This window comes from Abramis brama (assembly GCF_963993115.1).
Source record: "Abramis brama genome assembly, chromosome: 18".
NCBI lineage: Eukaryota > Metazoa > Chordata > Actinopteri > Cypriniformes > Leuciscidae > Abramis > Abramis brama.
This window is the reverse complement of record NC_139980.1, coordinates 24,003,306-24,024,577: the sequence shown is the minus strand read 5'-3', so window position 1 is coordinate 24,024,577 and position 21,272 is coordinate 24,003,306. Positions and strand designations below refer to the sequence as shown.

Sequence of the window (21,272 nt, the reverse complement as noted above, 5' to 3'; positions counted from 1 at the left end):
AATGCTGAGTGTGTGTTCAGACGCAGTGAGGTGGAGAAATATCTCGAGGATCTTCAACGTGAATTGGAGCAGCTGAAGGAAAAGAGAGCTCAGGACCTGCAGAAGGTTGACGCTGTCGCACGACAGAGGGACATGTTCCGCATGCTTCTGACCCAGGCCACTGGAGTCACCTTTCCACAGGGTAACCTTTTTTAGTTTATTGATATGGGCAAATGAAAAGCAACACAATGTTGCATATATCGCCAGCGTAATCTTTAAATTTTTTGTGAATATTTGAGAGAGTGCAAGATGCCTTAATGTGAAAGTTTCACAATGATTAAATATACTTCTACTGTGACAGGTGCTGTTGCTGAGGAGCTTATTCTAACCTCCACTCCCCGCCGTTCTCCAGCCGTCACACCTACTGCAGGCACCCCTACAGGACTGGTTGCCACGGCGATAGAATCCACTGAGTCAGTAGAGGCCAAGGCTGCACTGAAGCAGGTAGGTTATTTGAGTATAAAGTAAAAAAGAATGGCATTTATTTCAAAATATTTTTGAAACATTATAGATGTCTTTAATGTCACTTTTTTTATTTATTGCATCTTGCTGAAAAAAGTGTTAACTTATTATCTGTATTGTTTTTACATTTAGTCTTTCTTTCATTTTAATTTTTCATTTTGACAAAAATAGTTTAATCATGTTTTGTGTGTTTGATCAGCTTCAGGAAATCTTTGTGGCCTATAAGAAGGAAAAAAATGATTCTGAAAAGGCTCTGATTGAGCAAAGTGAGAAGCTGCAGGATCAAGTAACTGAACTTCGCTCTGAAAACACCAAGATTTCCACACAGCTGGAGTTCACCTCCAAACGGTATCAAGTCATACAGTCCTTTGGTCCTCATGTCCCCTCACCCACCCCACACACAAAAATGTAGAATCCTTGATTTGTCTTTGTGGTGTGTGTGTCAGGTATGAGATGCTCCAGGATAATGTGGAGGGATACCGTAAGGAGATTGCCTCTCTGAATGAGAAGACTCAGAAACAGGCTGCAGCAATTCAGCTGAGCGAACAGACCATACACACCCTCACCCAGGACCGGCGAGCAGCAACCGAGAAACTCACCATTACTGAGGTATGTTGTTGCACACTCAGTCGCAGGTTTCTCTGATGACTGTTAGTTCAGTCTAAAGTGAATCAATCATCTGTGTCTGTTTCAGTCTGAAGCAGCGAACCTGCGTAAAGAGAGAGACATGCTGAAGATGGTGGAGATCAGACTGACCCAGGAGAAAGAGATCTTCCAGGCCCAACAGCTCGGTCAGAACATGCTGCTGACCAATCTCAAATCAATACAGGTGACAAGTGCTTTTATGAATCATCTCAAACTGTGGTATAGACCATTTGGGTCTTACAAAGGATGTTTTGAGAACTTGTTGCTTCTATGAATTATTTTTGCAGGCAACTCTAGAGCGCTCTGAGACTGAGACCAGACAGCGGCTGACTGCTCAGATTGAGAAGCAGGAGCGAGAGATTGCTCAGCTCCAGAAAAGACTCGAGAATGAGGTGGAACAGAAGCACCTGCTGGCACGCAATCAAGACGTGAGGGAAACATCTCTTTCACTCTCTCTTCTCTCTTATTTCCTCATGATTGATATCTTGGCTCACTTGCTTGTCTTTGACATTCTTCTGCATTACAGATGCAGCTGATGGATGCTAAGAAGAAGCTGGAAACACAAACAGCCCAGCACCACAGGACAAGAGAACAGTTTAGTTCTGCCCAACTTGAGCTTAACAACCTGAGGCTTCAGATCAGTAGTGGGGAGACCCGGCTGGTTTCCCCTACAGTACATACAGGTGAGAGACTGTGCTCATGATTAACATGGTATCAGAGCACTTCTTACATTTTATTTTTGCTTAGTTTACCTAACATTCCATTAGGCTATGAAAAACAGAGCAGTGTTGTTGGAAAAAAGACACCTTCTAAAGTACCCCTCCCCTCTCCAGGCCTGCAGGGCAGTGAGGGGGACATGGAGGCTCTGCGTGACCAGCTGAAGCAGGCTGAGAACAAGGTAGAAGAGCTTGCAGAGCAACTGAAGAACACTACTGCCAGTATGGAGCAGTACAAAGCCATTAGCCTTAGCCTGGAGGAGTCCCTGGATAAAGAGAAACAGGTGGGTGTGAAATGATAAAAATCACTATGATCTACAGTCTACTGTAACACACTTTACCTCCCATAAAAATAAAGACAACAAGAAACTGGCCATGGGACATTTTAAGAAATGATTGGGGTTAATTTTGATTTATTTTTTTTTGTAAATTTGTCCTCTTTGTCTTTCCTCTTTTAGGTAACCGAGCAGGTGCGTTCATCTGTGGAAACCCAGATGGAGGCGGCTCAGGAGCAGTATAAACAGCTGGAGCAGAAACTTCTGGAAATGGACATGGTGAAACAGAGATTGCAGGAAGAGAAAAGCAAAGCTGTTGTTGCTGTGGAACAAGAGGTAATGAATGTCCACCTCTACTACTATCTGCTTACTAGGTCCTTAACCTTTCTGATTTAAAAAGGCCATAAGCTACTTTTTTTTTCTTTTTTTTTTTTTAACCCAGTCCAACTTGAGCTTAAAGTTCAAGGGATCTTGCACCAAATCAGTCATGATTTATTTAATTATGATGTAGTTCAAGTGTTTTCAGACTGCGGTCTGGGGGTGCTAAGTGCTAGTGCTAGGGGGTCCATAGAAAAGTTTAGTAAAAAAAAAAAAAAAATGTATAAATAAATACAAATTTGATTTAAATGAAAAAATAAAAATTTACAGTACTATAGTGAGAAGGAAAATGTAAAAAAAAATACATATAGCTGCCTTTTAAATTTAAGGATGGTAGTCCCTCACATGAGCATGATCATATTTGGATTTTGTGGCATCCAAAAGATTAAAATCCCTGATGTACAGTAGTCAACATTTGAAGTGGATCAAAAAGTTTTGAAAAGGTTTTTGATCCACTTCAAATGTTGACTACTGTAGTTCAGTGTCATTTTCCTGGTGGGCCAAGTTGATGAATGGGTGTTTGTTTTGCATTCTGTGTTCATCTTCAATGTTCTTAGTGAATTATATTGTGTGTTTAGAGGCTGAATCTGACTTTCTTAATCTTTTATCCCAGCTGAGCGAGCTGAGGAAGTCTCTGAGCAGCCTGCAGGCAGAACACAAGAGTGTCCTGGAGAGAGCTTCTGTTGCTGCTGCACAGGAGCAGCAGGCCGTCCTGGACAGTCAGCAGCAGGCTAAGATGGCAGCTGAGGCGCAGGATAAATATGAGAGGGAGATGTTGTTGCATGCGGCCGACGTGGAAGCACTGCAGGCTGCCAAAGCTCAGGCTCTGCAGGTGACTCTAGTCAGACAGCAGCTGGAGGAGAAAGTTCAGAGCACCAGCGCACAGCTGCTGGAAGCTCGTGTCTCCTGGGAAGAGCAGGAAAAGATTCTCAAGGTAAAGGAATGGCAAAAAAGCCTGTCATAGAAGTATTAATAGCATTTACTCATTTTATTTTCTCTCCACATCAGGAGGAGCAGTGTAAGTTAGAGTCTCGCTGTGAAGATCTGCAGAGGCAGAACACACTCCTCCATGAGCAGATACAGACTCTGAGTGGACAGATGGCCAGTCAGCTGCAGCGAGCCGCCAATGAGAGTCCACTGAATGTCTCTCTGACTGAGGAGGGGAAGTCTCAGGATCAGCTCCTGGAAATACTCAGGTGAATGTCTGTCTTTTGACCTATCCAAGGAATTTCAGTAATTTTATTGTCAACCCTCTTCAATGCGAGTAAATCACTCACATATGTGACCAAATTTTTGCCCCAGGTGGCTAAATGTCTGTCGTTAGTCATTGACTAGTAAATTTACATTTTTCTGACCAGTGATTAAAGCTAATAATAATAATAATAATAATAAACTTTATTACAGACTCACAGGTCCAAATAAAAACAAGACAGTACACACAATATAATAAAAAACTTCAGAGGAGACAACTATACCAATGCTTCCATAACTTGGACTTATACCGTGTAGTGCTAAACTTGATGCTGGTCAATGCCATAATTATGTAATTCTCTGAGTTATTCAGCCGACATATAAATTTGTACATAACAATTCTCAATGTGGCTTGCAGTGTATTAACACCTGCAGCCACAAACATCTCACTGGCACTACACCAGCGTGGTCTTCTCAGCAGAATTCTCAGTGCATCATTGTAAGCTACCTGGAGTTTATGCAAGCTAGCTTTGCTGAAACTAGACCACAAGTATGCATTGTGGAGAGGAGTGCAGTATGCTCTGAACAAAGCAACTTTCACTCTATCTGTGCACCCACCAAACTTGTGAGCCAAACTATTGGCCTGAGCATATAAAGAACGGCATTGCCTGTAAACGTCAAGGTCATCCTTCAACTGGTCTGTAATGAAATGCCCAAGATACTTGTATTTGCTCAAAACTCTCAAGGTATTACCTGCCAATTTAAAAGGAGGAAACATTAGACATTTATCCTCCTTTGTAGTGCGAATCATCACCGCACTCTTGTCTGTATTAAATTTAAATTTCTTGTCTGTATTAAATATAAGTTTAGAAAAGATACCTTTTTACTGTGTTTAAAATGAGAAATATCTATTACAAAAGTCTAGCGAATAAAAAATTACTAGCCAATGACATTTTGCCAGTGTGTCCTTAGAATGTTGATTGTGCAGAGAAAATGTTAAAAATAGATTAGATGGAGTAAAGTAGAAATGAGAAGAAAATATGATTATTATTTCTCTTGCTTTCTCATTCATGGCAGTCTCTTTTTCTCCATTGGTTTGCAGGTTTGTGCGACGGGAGAAGGAGATCGCAGAGTCTCGGTTTGAGGTGGTCCAGGGGGAGAGTCTGAGGCACCGGCTGAGAGTGGAGCATCTGGAGAGAGAGCTGAAGGATGTTCAGGAGAGTCTAAGTGCAGAGAGAGAGAGGATGCAGGTTGGCTTGGAGAACCAAGATGCATTCTATTTTATTCCTGATCAATTATACTAGTTAACTGCCTTGGTTACCAGATCCCATTTTTTTCCTTTTGCCTGTGCCTGTTACTCAGCCTGTGTTAATTTGTCTAAAGGTGACTGCAAAGACTTTGTCCCAGCATGATGAGCTGATGAAAAAGACAGAGACCATGAATGTGCTAATGGAGACTAATAAGATGCTGAGGGAGGAGAAAGAGAAACTGGAGCAGGAGCTGCAGGATACTCAAGCCAAGGCAAGGCACCCTTATTAAAACGCATAACCAACAATTATATATGTAAATGTAACAATGCAATTTATATAAATTATGTTGATTTCATAATGGTTTACAGGTGCGTAAACTGGAGTCGGACATCTTGCCTATGCAGGAGTCCAATGCAGAGCTCAGTGAGAAGAGTGGTATGCTACAGGCAGAGAAGAAGCTTCTGGAAGAAGACATCAAACGCTGGAAAGCTCGCACTCAGGTCCGAATTTTTCTATATATTAAAAACTATGCATTTGTCATTGAAAATTATTGGGTCCTGATTATAGTTTCTTGTGGTGTTTAGCACCTGGTAAGCCAGCAGAAAGACACTGACCCAGAGGAGTACAAGCGCATGCACTCTGAGAGGGAAACACATCTCAAACGCATCCAGCAGCTTGTTGAGGAGACTAGCCGGTTCAAATCTGAGGCTGCCAGGTTAGAGCAAAATTTCACAGGTTTAAAAAAATGATTTTTTTTATTCTTGTCTTGCTGTATTTTATGCATGTCACATTTTCTTGCTCTTTGCAGGAGTGGTAGCTCTGTGACTATGCTGCAATCTCAGGTTCAGAACCTAAGGGAAAACCTGGGGAAGGTGATGGTGGAGAGGGACAACCTGAAGAAAGACCAGGAGGCCAAAAATTTGGACATCCAGGAGAAACTAAAAACCATCACACAAGTTAAAAAGATTGGTCGACGGTATAAAACACAGTATGAGGAGCTCAAAGTTGAATATGACAAGGTGAGACAGTGGTTATGACTTAAGAAAGTGAAAATATGTGTTTGGAGTAGAGATATGATTAAATTGTTTTTTTGCAGCTGGTAGCTGCTGCTGCATCTGCACCAGCCCAGGATCAGGAGGCACAACAGGCATCAGCTCAAGAACTTCAGGGCCTCAAAGAGTCCCTCAACCAATCAGAGAACAGGACAAGAGAACTGGAGGGCCATCTGGAGAATCTCAATAGAGTATGTATTACTTTACCCCGCCCCTTTAAATATGTTTAATATAAAATTATATAAAACTAAATTTTATAAACTAAACTATTTTTTTTTTTTGTGATTCATATTTATTACCATTTCCCACCCTTTCTCTGACCCCCTCTCTGTTTACACTGGTTTTATATTATTTATTTAGTTAAATATTTAATTTTAATATTTTTATTTTTATTTTAGTGATTCATATTTATTACCATTTTCCATTATCTCTCATGTGAAATATAGTGTGGCTCCTATGTCCGTCATCTGTCTCTTTGAAAAACCTGCATTACATTGTGATTGGATCTCAAAAAAATCTGCAATGAAACGTACTGCACAACCTTTTAAGATCAGACTGAAATGATTAGGTACCTTTTTGAAAATATGATGCTCATAGTATGAGATTTCTGTTGCCCTTTGCAGACTGTAGGTGAGCGGGAAGCAGAGGCACGCAGTGCACAGGAACAGGTCTCTCGTCTTCAGGGGGAGCTAATGCGTCTTAGACAGGAGCTTCAAGAGAAATCTTCTCAGGAGGAGCGACTCAAACAGCAGCTGACTGACAAGGAGGAGAGGACCAAGAAGGCCATAGTAATGGCCAAGCAGAAGATCAGCCAGCTTAGTGGTAAGAATTAACCTTGTTTTAAAAGAGTGATTTTTCTGTTTTAAATTGTTCCAGGTAGTTTGACACTGAATTTAAATAAATAAAAAAATTTGTCCTCTACTTCCAGGTGTAAAGGGTCAGCTTCAGAAAGAAAATGAGGAGCTGAAGCAACAAAAAGAGGAATTAGAAGTACGAGTGAGTGCACTTAAGTCTCAGTATGAGGGGCGTCTGAACAGACAGGAAAGGGAGCTGCGAGACCTCCGTGAGCAGCAAGAGAGACATGGAGAACAGAGAGACGAACAACCAGAACAGGGCTCCAGCAAGGTAATGCCACACGTTTGTGCAATTGCAAACCAATAGCTGAAGTTTACGTGTTAGTGTTTATCTAGTTTTTCTTCTGTCTGCAGACCCAGGAACCTCAAAGGACAACAGAACAGCGACAGATCTCTCTCAAGTCCACACCAGTGGCAGATAGAGGAAGGTACAGTGTTTTTAGGGGGCACTATACATTAACCTGCACATTTTATTCATAGTCGCTGTCATATTTTAAAAAATGGTTCCAGCCAAGCCACTCTACATCCTCTTTATGTCCCTTTGATAGTGCAAGCACTTCAGAGCCTCCAACTGCTAACATAAAGCCCACACCACTGGCGGCAACCCCCAGCAAGCCTCCAGCCATCCCAGGAAACAAATCCACCCCAAGGGCCAGCATCAAACCTATGATCACTCCTGCATCAGTGCCCACTCCTACACCCACTGCCACAGTCATGCCCACCACGCAGGTGGAGAGCCAAGAGCGTAAGTGTTAGGCTGTTTTGGACTAGGGTTGTTATCGTTTATAAAATTTTACGAAGTTAAACACAAACTGAAATAAATATATAAAAAAACGTGTTTTATTTCGGCTAGTTGCCAAGGCAACATTTCCGATTAACTCAAACTAAATTAAAACTATGTAGACATTAATTTTTTTTTGCAAATGCACAAATTATTAAACTTTAACTTAATATTTCAGATTTTTTTATTTTAAGTTTAACTAAAAATGATAATAGTTTGTCAATGACACTAAAACAACACTGATTTGTTTAAATACTGACACTTTAAATACTAATTATAGTATTTTTTTTTCAATTTTTCAATTTGTCATTTTGTGCTTTTATTTTTGTGCTATTATTTTTATTTTAGTTTTAGTAATATTATTTTAATTAATAGTTTTTTTATTTAATATTTATATTTTATTTCTGCTTTATTTACATTAAGAAAAAATATTTTTAATAGTTTTAGTTAACAACACTGTACAAATGAATTTTTTTCCTTGACCCTGCAGCCATGCAGTCATCTGAGAGCCCGCTAGAGCATATGACTGTCTATGGCAGTGCCAGCGGTTCAGTGCGGTCCACCAGCCCTAATGTTCAGACCAACCTGGCTCAACCTCTGCTGAATGTCCAACAGCAGAGCCAAGCCACTGCGTTCATTCAGCCCACTCAACAACAAACCCAACCCCCTGCTGAACCATCCAATCAGGAACCTCCAACTGCTGTAATGCTCCCAACCTCACAGTTAGACAGGCCTCTTTCTACATCCTCGGGGCTGTGGAGTGCCACCGCTAGCACAAGCAGTGCCAGTGCAGGTAATGTCAATTATAAATTCAACCAGATTAGATGAACTCTTTTGTCATGGAACTTCACTCTACAGATGAGCTCTTTGTCCTCCTGCTGTAGTGACCGCGTCCCCTAGTAATGCCTTGAGCAAACGCGCCCGTGAAGAGGAACAAGAGGGCATGTCTGCTGACACACAGTCCCAGGATGAGCCCAGTGACTCTCCCATTTGCAAGAGGGTCCGCATTCATAGGGTGGAGGTGAGGTTTATAACTAAGTTTATTATATTATACCAACCAGCTGCCATCATTTTTTTTCTTGCTTTGAAGTCAAGACTGTGCAACATAAAACAACATAAAATATGCACTGCAGGAAGAGATGTTGGCTGAGGACAGCACTGAGGCTGAAAGCGTTGTACCGGGTGACAACCAGGAGGCTCCTGACGCTGGACAGGTAATAACAGAAGGATGTGTGTAGAACTTCCTGTTTTTATTCAGACAGAGTAGAAGTGTGAAACCAATAGAAATTGGTGCTTCAAATGCATGTCTGTTTGAAGGAGTTGGAGAACTACTCTACTTTGACTTTGGAGGAGATGGATGAGGAACCAGGACCATCTCAGTCTGTGCCTGGAGATCGACTTCTGCCTCATTCCTCTGACACCCATCGAAGCCCGGACGAGCCCGATCACCACGTCATAGTCATTGTTAGTGACACAGATAGTGAGGGAGACCACGAAGATGAATCGGAGGAGGAGGAGGAGGAAGAGGAAGAAGAAGAGCAGGTTTGTAGTTGCACCGCTGCTGAAATTAAGTGATGTTTGATTCTGTTATATGAACTGTTTTTACCCACCTTAGGATTATGAGGAAGAGGAGGAGGAAGAGGAGGAGGAAGAGGATGATGATGAGGAGGATGGAGGGATTGGGGAAGAGGGAGAAGAGAGCAACGAAGAGGGCAGCAGAGATGGCAATGAGGTCTACGAGGGAGACGACACAGAGGTACAAAGCAGAGATGTGCACCAATCAGAATTCAGTTGAGAATATCAATTCCTGAATTTAACTTGAGGTAGCAAACATTATGCAGAATTGTAATTTTAAATTTTAAAAGTAGAATTAAAATCAAAAGAAATTCAAAGAAACATCTTTAAGTGTAGTTTTATTAATACATTGTATTTTTCAGTCTGAATTACCTATATAGCATATGTTGTATGTATCATGCATAGAAACCGACAACCGAAGCTTGTTAACTGACAAGATTGTTAAATTAGAATTAAATAAATTCAGAATGGATAAGTGTCTGACCCATTAAAAATATAAAAATTTGTTTTCCAGGGGTTTAGTTTTACATGCACAAATAGCAGCATAAACAACAGAACATGAGGATTCATCGTCACATCACGCACCTGCAGCGCTTCTGTGAACGGAGAAAAACAGAATAAAATTATATACATAAAATGAGTAAATGCGCAACAAATGTCACTTAAAATTTTTACAGATTAACAGAACAAAAGAAAAAACTGCGACAAGTAGTATATGCCAAGTTTCTGCTGATTTTTGTGACTCACTCCAAAAACAAGTTCACGGAAAGGAAACCGAGACGGCAGAAAGCAGCATCCTGTTTGTTTTCTTTATTTTAAAAAATCACAATGTTTTGTTTATATTGTTGAGTGTACACAAATAAAAGTAGACTCTTTACAGTTTGTCTTACTCTTATCTGTATGACCATAATGATTCCGCTGTTATAAGGAAACATTTCAAGAGATCACGCAGACGACTCGTTCACACACACCACATAGCAGTTCTAGCATTGCTTACTTGACATCACAGCCTGTTCATTACTAAAATAAAATAAGTTGCACTGCTCAATTTAAATAGTCTGTAGTAGAATCTGTGGCGTTCAGCGTGAACACCGCCCCACTGTGGTGTTTTTTGTGCATGTGTAGGATATTTTACGTTAATATTGGATATTGGAAGTACAAAGCCATAGTAACTAATAGTTTAGCATCCAAATACATTGCGAAAGAGAGGTAGGACTGTTTTCAGTTTCACTTAAATTAAATTAATTTGTTTTGGCTCAACGTTTATATAGATACTTTTATTTTTCATTCTTCTTCTGTTTTAAAAGATTTGTTGTGGAGTAAGGGGAACTAAAATAGCCTTTAGCTATATTTCCAGGTCTGGATAAGTATGGAATAATTACAAGACTATTGCCCCTATTCAGTTTTCTAAAATATAAAATTAAGTATTTCTGAAAAATAAATGTGTTATGCAAGCAGAGTCATGGCAAAAGTTGAGTGATCGTTTTGTAATTGTCGAACAACAAAATTAATTTAAGGCACATGTTTTCATTGAGACATTGTCTCAAGCAAGTCTGTTTTGAACGTCACTAAACGAATGTGTGTGTGTGTGGCACTCAAACCAGCAAAGGATCATCTAAATCAGACTATACTTTGCTGTTTGGTGATCAATGTCACACTAATGTGTGTCAGATATGAATATGCAGGATATAAAATTTCACTAATGTTATCACTGAGAAAACCAATGAGAAAAAAAAGAGAATCAAACTCAAACATGTGACTACTATATATCAAACATAATGCTGAAAACAATGCTGTATAAAACATTTGTTAATTGTGGTCTCAAAAAATATACAGATAGGTTTGGAAATTTGAGTTTGGAAAAGTTTTGAAATGGAAAATGTGTAGGAATCCTGTTAGCTTTTTTTTACCGGTAGGCCCCTCTCTATACATTATTTCTGAATGTAATAACACAATGCAATTTATATGCAACTTATGTTTGTTTTTGTTTTTTTTCTGGCTGCATTTATTTGATCAAAAATACAGCAAAATTGACAGTATTGTGAAATGACAATTTGAAGAAAAAAATTAGTTTAATATATTTTAAAATGCAGTTTACTCATGTAGTAATGCAAAGCTGAAATTTCAGCATCATTTCTCCAGTCTCGGATGATCCTTCAGAAATCATTCTAATATACTGATTTGATGTTCAAGAAACATTTCTTGTTTTCATTTGCTGCTTAATTTATATGAAAACCATTTATTTGAAATGGAAATCTTTTGTTGCATTATAAATGTCTTTACTGTCACTTTTGATCAATTGAATACATCCTTGCTGAATAAAAGTGCTAATTTCTTTCCAAAAAAACAAGTCACTCGCCCCAAACTTTTTAATGGTAGTGTATATCTCTAAATTACTTAGTTAAGGGAAAAAAACTCTACTTATCAGTTGGAAAATTAGAATTAGTCTAAAATTATCTTTCATGTTTGGTTTTTTTTGTGGCAAAACTAATTCAGTTTCTTCATGTCAATGGATATCTATGAATTGATGTTCAGTAAATTCCTCTTCCCATTACCCAACCCTAGTACACACAATTGTTTTTTGTGCAGCATAAACACCTACATTTGGACTTAAAGGGATAGTTCACCCAAAAATGAAAATTTTGTCGTCATTTACTCACCCTCAAGTTGTTCCAAACCTGTATGAGTTTATTTGTTCTGCTGAACACAGAGGAAGATATTTGGAAGAATGTTTGTAATCAAACAGATCTCGGTCCTCATTGACTACCATAGTATATATTTTTTCCTACTATGGAAGTCAATGGGGACCGAGATCTGTTTGATTACAAACATTCTTCCAAATATCTTCCTTTGTGTTCAGCAGAACAAAGAAACTCATACAGGTTTGGAACAACTTGAGGGTGAGTAAATGATGACAAAATTTTCATTTTTGGGTGAACTATCCCTTTAACATCAGAGAGGTCTGTATAAGCTAGCTCATGACATTTTAATGATCCAACCGTAACTTGTCATTATGCAATGTATGTGTGTGTAGCTGGCACAACAGGCTCAGTTTGACTGTGCACCCTTTAATGCTAATAAAAATGTTTAAACCCATTCTGCTAAATATAGCTTGGGACAAACGTTCTTTGTGTGTATGTTGAATCAAAATGTAATGCTCAGGAAATTAACTAGAAATGTTCTTCCTGCTATTTCTTCCTCCCCCTCTACCTTCCACATGATCCTTTCCAAGGGCCCTGATGCCACAGATCCAGGCACTGAGACAGAGGAAAGTCTTGGAGCGACAGACTCCACCCAACGCATGGCAGATTCTCAGAGCTGTAAGTCAGCATGACTGTGACCTAACCATCTGTCTGAAAGGATCTTTTCCATGCAATTACATTGAATGGGATTGAGGCTTTCAAGCTTCAGAAAGTCAGTTGTTGGTGTTTTAAAAGCGCCTTTTCCATTCATCTACATGTGACGTCTCAGTTGAAACGAGCACATTGGATGTGTTTGATGCACCTGTCACCAGCTCTGCCCCTCGACCTCCACAATCACCCAGGAGACCTCAACATCCTCTGCCACCTCGACTTAACATCTTGGCCCAGCCTGCTCAGGAGTTGGGACCTCCTGCTCAAGTCCAGGTGTGTGTAAAAGTGTGTACTGCATGGCATAGCCTGAGGAACTTTTTTTTCATGGTTTGCTGTTGTTAGGCTTTGCCTGGAGTGTGCGTTGAAAAAAATAATAACTTGCATGTGTCTGCAGCGTCTCCCAGTTCGTCGGCAGTCAGTGGGACGAGGCCTTCAGCTGACCTCTGGAATGGCCAGTAGTGCAGTGAGTTGCCTTTTAGGGCTTGGTTTGATTGTGTGGTTTGCACCTGAGCTTGAATGCTTGCCGTTAAATCCCAGTGTCATCGTTTTCCTCTGTTTCACATCAGCAGCATTTCTTTGAGGACGACGACAGGATGGTTCCCAGTACCCCTACACTCATTCCTCCTCGTTCGGATGGATTTGCTGAAGCAATCCAGTGCGTTTCCTTGTTTTTACACTTTGCTATGCTCGTTTGTTTCTTGCAACATGACTGATTTCTTTTCTGTTGTTGTACAAAGTTCTCCACAGGTCGCAGGCGTATCACGATTCCGATTCGGTCCTTCAGATGACCTCCCACAGACCAGCTCCTCTCACTCAGACCTTGTCCAGCTGCCCTCACAAGGTGGCATGCATTACCTTATGTTGTTGAATCTGAAAGAACTATTCATTAACTGCTTTTTCTGTCAAATATTGGTTCGTTTTTTATGGTGTCTTCTGTGTTTTGCAGGTTTAGGCATGTATGATAGTTCGGTTTTCCTTGGAGCTCATGAGGAGGAGTCAGGGGGCCGCAGTGTGCCCACAACCCCACTACAGATCGCTGCTCCTGGTATGTACAAAATCACGCATCCTTTTTTGGGTTCTTATGATATCTGCAGCATTGTGACTCTGTCATACTGTTTCATTGACAACTCCTCTTTAATTGAAATTAATGTTCAAAATAGGGGTTGACTGGTATGGGTTTTTCGAACTGATGTTTTTTTTTTGTTTTTTATTAAGAGATTGATACTTTTATTTAGCAAGGATGCATTAAATAGATCAAATGTGACAGTAAAGACATTTATAATGTTACAGAAAATAAATGCTTTTTTGTTGAACTTTCTATTTATCAAAGAATCTTGAAAGTATCACAGTTTTCACAACAATATTAAGCAGCAAAAGCACCAAATCAGCATATTAGAATGATTTCTGAAGGATCATGTGACACTGAGGACTGGAGTAATGATGCTGAAAATTCAGCTTTGGAATCAAAATGTTATTTTACATTGTAATATTTCACAATAGTATGTTATATTACATTTTTACTGTATTTTTTGATCAAATAATGCAACCCTGTTAAGCATAAGAGACTTCTTTCAGAAACGTGTATATAAACATTTGAATATATACACAATACAAATCTAAATGTAAGATCTCTTGGAAATTTCCTATTTGAAAAAAATCTGGAAAAGTGCAGGATTATGCAATGGCCACTGTTGCTGCACTTTCCAAAATTGATGACAAGTCAAAATTATTGATCATTTCAATATTCTTCATCTTTTTATACCTAATTCTCATTGCTGTACCACTTTATAATCAGTTAAATCAGCTTTTTTTTATATATTCAGTGACAATTTTATCAGAGACTGTGCCATCTGAAGCAAATGAGCTTGCTTCTCAGTCTGTGCCCACGGTGAGCACCTCCACACCAGGCCTCAGCGCTCCTGCAGGCACTAGTGGGATGGAGGAGAGAGACGACATGTTCATGGACGCAGGAGACAGGTGAGTGTGAGCCCTTAAATCTACCCGTGCAAACACATTGACAACTTCCTTTCATTCTTGTGCCATAAGGAGTTTGAGAGATCATGGACTCCATAATTGTGTCTGAATAATGTTTGTACAGCACTGAAGCTTCACTTGAGGCTGTGTCTCAGACTGAGGCCGAGGAACCAGCCCAGACATCAGATGAGTCTAGTCTGCCTTCCACAAGCCAGGAACCTTCATCTAGTTCTGCAGGTACACACAAGCACACTTAAATTTATGCAGACCAGCTCAAATATCTCATTGCGGATATTACAAACTGTCTTTTTTTCTCTTTCAGACACAAGCAGCTCTCAGCCTCCTAAAGCCAGAACAGGGTCTAGCAGACAATGGACTAGTGGTCGTGGTTCTAGGAGCTTTGTAAAGAGGGGTAAGAATATGTACCATTTTTAGTTTCTCCAACTGTGGCAAATTATATTTTTTATTTCTTCTCATTTTAACCCAGATGTATTAACACAGTAAGATTTAACATGATCATGTGTAATTGACATCTTTCTTGCTGTAGGTGGACAAGGCGTCATGGGAGTGAGGGGCCGTTTTGCCAGGTGAAGCAAACTCCCAAAAGTCGTCGTTCTAGTTGTGGAGTGACACATTCTGAACTAATAGTTCCAAAAGAACACAGCCTTACATTTGTTCCACTTCAAGGATTCAGTCAAAGTATTATAATTGTTGTTTGTTAGTTTAATGCTTTGCAATCCATCATTATTTCAATGATTTTACATCCGTACAATAAAATTGTTTTGAAGGAAATTCTTAGGCTGTTTTTCCACTGCACATAAGACAAGGGCATCACTAAAAATCTAAAATCACTGTATATGGTATGAGTTAAAGAGATGAATGACTCATTTTTTCTGAGTTTCTTGGCATTTGAAGAAGCTGCTTGCTGAGTTTTCCTTTGGACCTGTAGCAGGTTTTAAGATCACTGGTTTTTCTCTTTCCATTTTTATGCTGTAATACTTTCCTGTGAAAGACAAGAACACAAATATGTAATAAACGCAGTGTTTTTGTTAAACTATTAAAACTCATTTTTGGTAATTGAAATGAAGCTAAAATATGAAAAAAAAAATCCATGCCAATTAATTAAAATTAATAGAAAATATAATAAAAACAAATGAAAGCAATATAGAAATATTTTGTAAAAAAAAAAAAAAAACATACAAAATTAAAAATTCTAAATATAAAAAAATACCACAATAGCATATAAATACTAAAATAACACTGGTTAAGAGCTACATTAGCCTGGCTTTCATTGAAAAATTTAGTTAGACAAGCAACTTTTCTAGTGAGTCTTGCAGTTGTATTGCTTGCCAAATACGATCAATTATAAACATACACAAAACTCCACCCTGGTAGAGGAGCTCATTAGATGTGACTGGAAACAGTTCTGGGACAGAGTCCAGTAACAGCTTTTCATTAGTTTGAATGAATGTTGTAAAACTCACTTTGAGAGAACACGTAATACTTGTACCCCTCGTTCACCCTAGAGGGTACGGACACGGCTGAGGTCACCATGGTTGGGAATCCTCTCCAGTTCTTCGAGATCTTGATCATTTGCCCCAGAGCTGCAGCTGGGGGAAAAAAACTCCTAAAATTAATTAAAATGCTCAAAGGTCTGTTTCACTTAAAAATGTTAAGGTTACTTATCTGGTCCGTTAGGCCTCACTTGGAACAAAATGTCCTATTTGAGGCTTTATTGGGGAAACTTCTGTTGCCAGAAGTAGCATACATGGTATTTTCACTTTTCATTTACTGCACAACTATTTATACACATAAACCTTCCCTTTCCCTTTATGTCTAATTTATTATTATTATGTCATCTAAATGTGATTAATCTTTTAAACGTTGTTGTAATGCTGTATGGACTAAAATGGTATTTTGTAATCAGATTTGTGATTCTTTACCGGCTTGTCGTCTGGCTCTCGTCCTCGCTGGGTACACAGGAATTCTTTTCCCACAATTTGGAGTAACCTGGTATGTGTACTTTTGAGCCATTCCACCTGCAGAAATCGATTTGAAAATCAACAACGACACCCGCGCCTAATAAAAACAAGCAGCCATAGTGTGCTTACAGCATATCCATGTAAAATTTTTGCTTCTAATTATTACCTCTTTCGAAGAAGATTACAGACTCTTTTCTGCTTCTGTACTTGGGCATAGATAAAGCAGCTGTGATATGACCAATCTGTCCGAAGCCCTGGCTGACAGGTTTGGGAAAGCCATGATCCATCACACCATTGTCAAACCTCCAGTAGTCCTTTCCCTGTGAAATATGTGCAAACAGGATACATCAGTTGTTGTCATCCAGCATTTCATTTGACACCACTTCTGTTATAATTGTCTGTGATTCTAAATATGTGGTAAAATGAAGTGTTTTGTCCTAAAGTCTGTGTATGAACCTTGAAGAAGTAGGTTTTGCCCATGCAGTTGCAGCGGGTGTAAACGGTGTCGATGGGAGACGGGATTCCCCACACCCTTGTAATTAACTGAGGAGGATCAGGATTTCTGTATTTGTCCAGTGTCCAAAAATAATGTCCTATAGAGAAGAAAGGGAAAGCGACACATTGATGTTCATGAACATTTGGTTCACTGTTCTCTACACTCTGGAACTTTCCATATAATTATAAAGGAATTAACCCCCCCCCCCCCCCCCAAAAAAAAAAAAAACTGGAAAAGATAAATGCTTTGAACCTAAATAAGTGCTGCTATAAAGCAAATGTGCTGTACTGTGGTACTGACCTCTGAACACCACAATGGTACCATTTCTCAGTGTAGTCAGACCACTGATTGGACGCCCACTGCAGAGGTTAGTGTCATAATCATCTGGGGGGGGAAATAAAATTATTTAATAAACAGAAATTAATAATCAAAATCATGCAAAACATTATTTTTTTTAAACTTCATAATATCTGGAATTTTAAATATTCATGATAGCATCTGAGTCAGCAGTGTTCAGATGGAAAGCATGAAGGCTCTTAGTGGGAACAAAATTTGCCACAATGAATACGAGGCATGAAAGATCTTACCAGCTTGATAATCTTTAATACTATCTGATTTATCATTCTTGTCTCTACTAGGCTGAATGGTTTTTTTTGTTGGTTTCACTGGAGCAGGAGTAGATGTCGTCTTGGGGACTGAGGTAGCTCTAGAATCCTTGAGAGATGACGATTCCTTTGGACCTTCTGTTGGTGCTGTGCTTGTTGGACCTTCTGTTGGTGCCGCGCTTGTTGGACCTTCTGTTGGACCTTCTGTTGGTGCTGTGCTTGTTGGACCTTCTGTTGGTGCCGCGCTTGTTGGACCTTCTGTTGGTGCTGTGCTTGTAGGACCTTCTGTTGGTGCTGTGCTTGTTGGACCTTCTGTTGGACCTTCTGTTGGTGCCGTGCTTGTTGGACCTTCTGTTGGTGCTGTGCTTGTTGGACCTTCTGTTGGTGCCGCGCTTGTTGGACCTTCTGTTGGTGCTGTGCTTGTTGGACCTTCTGTTGGTGCTGTGTTTGTTGGACCTTCTGTTGGACCTTCTGTTGGTGCCGCGCTTGTTGGACCTTCTGTTGGTGCTGTGCTTGTAGGACCTTCTGTTGGTGGCATGCTTGTAGGACCTTCTGTTGGTGCTGTGCTTGTTGGACCTTCTGTTGGTGCTGAGCTTGTAGGACCTTCTGTTGGTGCTGTGCTTATAGGACCTTCTGTTGGTGCTGTGCTTGTTGGACCTTCTGTTGGTGATGTGCTTGCATTCTCTTGTGGCTGTGGTGTGCTGGAAGTTGTCATCTCAGATGGCTGTTGAGTAGTAGACTCTATAGGGTTCTCATCAGCAGGGAGCATGCTGCTTGCATCTGCATCTGGAGAGGACAAAACTATTACTGTTATGGTAGAATCAAATTACTGTGGTCTTCAGCATGCACAGGAAAACTGCAACACCAGCGTTTTTTTGTCAAACCCTGTGTAACATAGTCAACCACAAAAGACATAAAATTTGGATTTGGATTTTGCTGATGTGGCAAGCACCTGCTGTCGGGGTGAGAGATGGGGGGAGGGATGAAGCCAAGGCGCTGCTGGTTGGTTCTGGAGTGGTCCTCTCATAGTCTGAGTGGGAAGTGCTGTTTTCCCCCACTTTCACTTCTATATCTGAATCTGTGTAAGGTGAAATTTTCTCTGTTGGGACATAAGTTTGAGAAAATAATAATACAATTTTTTTTAATACAAATAAATTTTGTAATTATGAACATATCTTTGTCAGCATGTGCTGCTGTTTAAGGTTTCTTGCATATTTGACATAAAACTTGTTTATGCCAGATTATTAATGCTCACCAGGGCCCTCAGAAGGTGTGGACTCACTTTCATCATCAGGGATCATTAACTCTTCTGCCTCAGCATAAGAAGACAATGTCATTTTATCTGAGTACAATGGTTTTGCCTTAGGTTGCAAGCACAATATCAACTGAAACTGAGGTTTCTTGTCAAACAAGCAGTTATCTTAAGTATAAACAAGGTATCAAGTCATCTGCTTTTTCAATTGTCATAACTGATCAAGCTTCCAATAATGCAGTTATATATATTTTGTATAACTTCTTATTATTCGTGTGAATTGACTTGTAATTATTCACAGAGGAGAAAAATAACGGGAATATCAAGCATTATCTTTTTTTTTATCTGGAAAAATGTCAAAGTAACGTAGTTCAATAAGTGCTCTACAGGGAAAAAGAAGAGAGAGAAGAGAAAAACTTACCTCCAATCCCTTCGTCATTGGTCATCTCCTCATTGGAGGATTCTAACAAAAAAGATGTCACAACTATACTTTAAGAGAAATGTTACTACAAAAAATCAACAGCTACGTGAAGCAAAATATCAGTACACTTGATTTGTTTATTTGTGACAAAGCTGCAGTAATTATACCTGTAGATTTTTTATTCTTTATGTTTAGGCATAAGTTAGCAGTCCTTTGAGCTGTGGTGTCAGTGTTTCTTGATTTTAAGGCAGTATCTGTGAGAGTCACAGAGATATAAGCTTAAAATTAGGGCAAAATTAGACATGCAAACCGATGGACACATCTGCAAATCCAAATTTCTGTTGTTAATTATTTTAATGAATAAATACTGTTCAAATGTTTGGGGTCAGTATATTTATATTTTTAAAGATATTGCAAAGGATGCATTAAAATGATCAAAAGTGACAGTAAAGACTTACATTGTTACAAAAGATTACTGTTGCAAATAAATGCTGTTCTTGGAAACTTTCTATTCATGAAAAAAATGTATCACAGTTTCCACAAAAATCATAAGCAAAACTGTTTTCAACATTAAAAATGAGAAGAAATGTTTCTTCATCAAATCAGCATATTAAAATGATTTTGAAGGATCATGTGACATTGAAGACTGAGTAATTTTGTAATAGTCAATAGATTAATAATGTGAAAGTTACATTTTATATATTAAATATATTAAAATAGAAAAGTTATTTTAAATTGTAATAATATTTCACAATATTTACTGTTTTATTATATTTTTGATCAAATAAATGCAGTCTTCTTTAAAAAAAACTTTCCATCCATAATCTATTGTAATATTAAGTATATTTTTTGCAATCACTGCATGTTAGTATTGAAAAATATATAATTAGTATTGATTGTTGAAAATGTATTTACATGTTGGGAGCATTATCAATTAATTTAGATGAATTGTTTACCTTCCATCAAGCACATGCTCTCATAATCAGAACAGCACTGATTGAATGAGACACAGTCGATATCACAGTGACATGGATTGCCTCTATTAAAAGGCTCCCCGCAGCGTCCTTTGCATGAGTCCTCTGTGATCAGAAATAATAGCATAGCAATCTCACAGTGTTTATGACATTCACACCAAATGCTACACCAAAACTAATGAAGTTAATATGAACCTTACTTGTAGTACATAAGCTTTGAAAGTCTGTACAGCACTCATTCAGGCCCAGACACTCATGGTCACACTGGCAGACGCTTCCTCTGTAGTACCCTTCTCCACAACGACCCCCACAGCTATCTGGACAGAGTTTGTTTTAAAGAAAATGCAGATTTTGACTAAGAAATCAATATGTTGAGCAACATATATTTAGACACAGAAACAAACACAACGAGAGATGAGTTAATTATTTACAGTGTCAACAGAAATGACTGCATCACTACCCTGAGAGAAAAACAGCTCAGTGTTATATTTACAGAATAAAATATGGCCTACGATAAATAGATAGATAGATAGATAGATAGATAGATAGATAGATAGATAGATAGATAGATAGATAGATAGATAGATAGATAGATAGATAGATAGATAGATAGATAGATAGATAGATAGATAGATAGATAGATAGATAGATAGATAGATAGATAGATAGACATTCTGCTGACTTACTTGGATCTGAAGAGCTTGTGGAGGCACATGCAAAGAGCAGCAGTAAGGACAGATATGTGGCCATCTCAGTTGTTCGCTGGAGTCATCACAGTCATCTAGACCCTCTTGTTTTTCACCTGCAGTGAGCTTCACTTTTATATAGAGGCAGAATGCGTTGGTGTTCCCCTGTCTGTCCAATTATACCGTCAGTGCTGAATTAGTAATCGTCTAGTTTTCAAGGGTGCGGTGATTCACAAAGACAAACAGACTTTAACATCCCCCCCTCCTCACGGTGTGCGCCTGTCCGAAAACATTTACAAAGTTCTCTGCCT

The 21,272-nt window shown here is 39.1% G+C and overlaps 2 protein-coding genes across 13 annotated transcripts in view; one reads left to right on the top strand and one right to left on the bottom strand.

Moving 5' to 3' along the window:
- tprb (translocated promoter region b, nuclear basket protein) overlaps positions 1-15,337 on the top strand; it is a 22,666-nt gene extending 7,329 nt beyond the window's left edge. The window contains exons 15-50 of one of the 3 annotated variants that reach the window (XM_084090680.1): positions 21-181; positions 341-483; positions 701-849; positions 948-1,110; positions 1,196-1,330; positions 1,434-1,574; positions 1,673-1,829; positions 1,980-2,146; positions 2,321-2,473; positions 3,129-3,449; positions 3,524-3,711; positions 4,809-4,956; positions 5,090-5,227; positions 5,325-5,456; positions 5,541-5,671; positions 5,765-5,975; positions 6,053-6,199; positions 6,632-6,830; positions 6,937-7,133; positions 7,217-7,290; positions 7,411-7,607; positions 8,134-8,436; positions 8,528-8,664; positions 8,777-8,857; positions 8,961-9,185; positions 9,259-9,399; positions 12,451-12,538; positions 12,690-12,844; positions 12,966-13,034; positions 13,141-13,226; positions 13,309-13,412; positions 13,518-13,616; positions 14,395-14,548; positions 14,670-14,782; positions 14,868-14,957; positions 15,093-15,337. In XM_084090680.1, the coding sequence (XP_083946806.1) occupies positions 21-181; positions 341-483; positions 701-849; positions 948-1,110; positions 1,196-1,330; positions 1,434-1,574; positions 1,673-1,829; positions 1,980-2,146; positions 2,321-2,473; positions 3,129-3,449; positions 3,524-3,711; positions 4,809-4,956; positions 5,090-5,227; positions 5,325-5,456; positions 5,541-5,671; positions 5,765-5,975; positions 6,053-6,199; positions 6,632-6,830; positions 6,937-7,133; positions 7,217-7,290; positions 7,411-7,607; positions 8,134-8,436; positions 8,528-8,664; positions 8,777-8,857; positions 8,961-9,185; positions 9,259-9,399; positions 12,451-12,538; positions 12,690-12,844; positions 12,966-13,034; positions 13,141-13,226; positions 13,309-13,412; positions 13,518-13,616; positions 14,395-14,548; positions 14,670-14,782; positions 14,868-14,957; positions 15,093-15,136 (5,341 nt within the window). In that variant the 3' untranslated portion in view covers positions 15,137-15,337. Of the gene's footprint in view, positions 1-20; positions 182-340; positions 484-700; positions 850-947; positions 1,111-1,195; positions 1,331-1,433; positions 1,575-1,672; positions 1,830-1,979; positions 2,147-2,320; positions 2,474-3,128; positions 3,450-3,523; positions 3,712-4,808; positions 4,957-5,089; positions 5,228-5,324; positions 5,457-5,540; positions 5,672-5,764; positions 5,976-6,052; positions 6,200-6,631; positions 6,831-6,936; positions 7,134-7,216; positions 7,291-7,410; positions 7,608-8,133; positions 8,437-8,527; positions 8,665-8,776; positions 8,858-8,960; positions 9,186-9,258; positions 9,400-9,732; positions 10,098-12,450; positions 12,539-12,689; positions 12,845-12,965; positions 13,035-13,137; positions 13,227-13,308; positions 13,413-13,517; positions 13,617-14,394; positions 14,549-14,669; positions 14,783-14,867; positions 14,958-15,092 lie in introns of those variants that run through there. The other 2 variants (XM_084090679.1, XM_084090681.1) reach the window with 2 other exon arrangements.
- prg4b (proteoglycan 4b) lies at positions 15,248-21,272 on the bottom strand. Of its 10 annotated transcripts, XM_084090683.1 has the most exons (15): positions 20,962-21,268; positions 20,476-20,592; positions 20,258-20,380; positions 19,302-19,343; positions 18,884-18,970; positions 18,581-18,727; positions 18,232-18,414; positions 17,884-17,910; positions 17,611-17,817; positions 17,324-17,407; positions 16,984-17,120; positions 16,694-16,847; positions 16,489-16,584; positions 16,030-16,155; positions 15,248-15,548 (listed from the first exon to the last, which is right to left on the bottom strand). In XM_084090683.1, the coding sequence occupies exons 1-15, from the start codon at positions 21,023-21,025 to the stop codon at positions 15,430-15,432; spliced, it is 1,713 nt and encodes a 570-aa protein (XP_083946809.1). In that variant the 5' UTR covers positions 21,026-21,268; the 3' UTR covers positions 15,248-15,429. The 10 variants fall into 10 exon arrangements, with proteins under 10 accessions (XP_083946809.1, XP_083946812.1, XP_083946813.1 ...); XM_084090686.1 differs by having other exon boundaries at positions 17,857-18,414; XM_084090687.1 differs by having other exon boundaries at positions 17,884-18,414.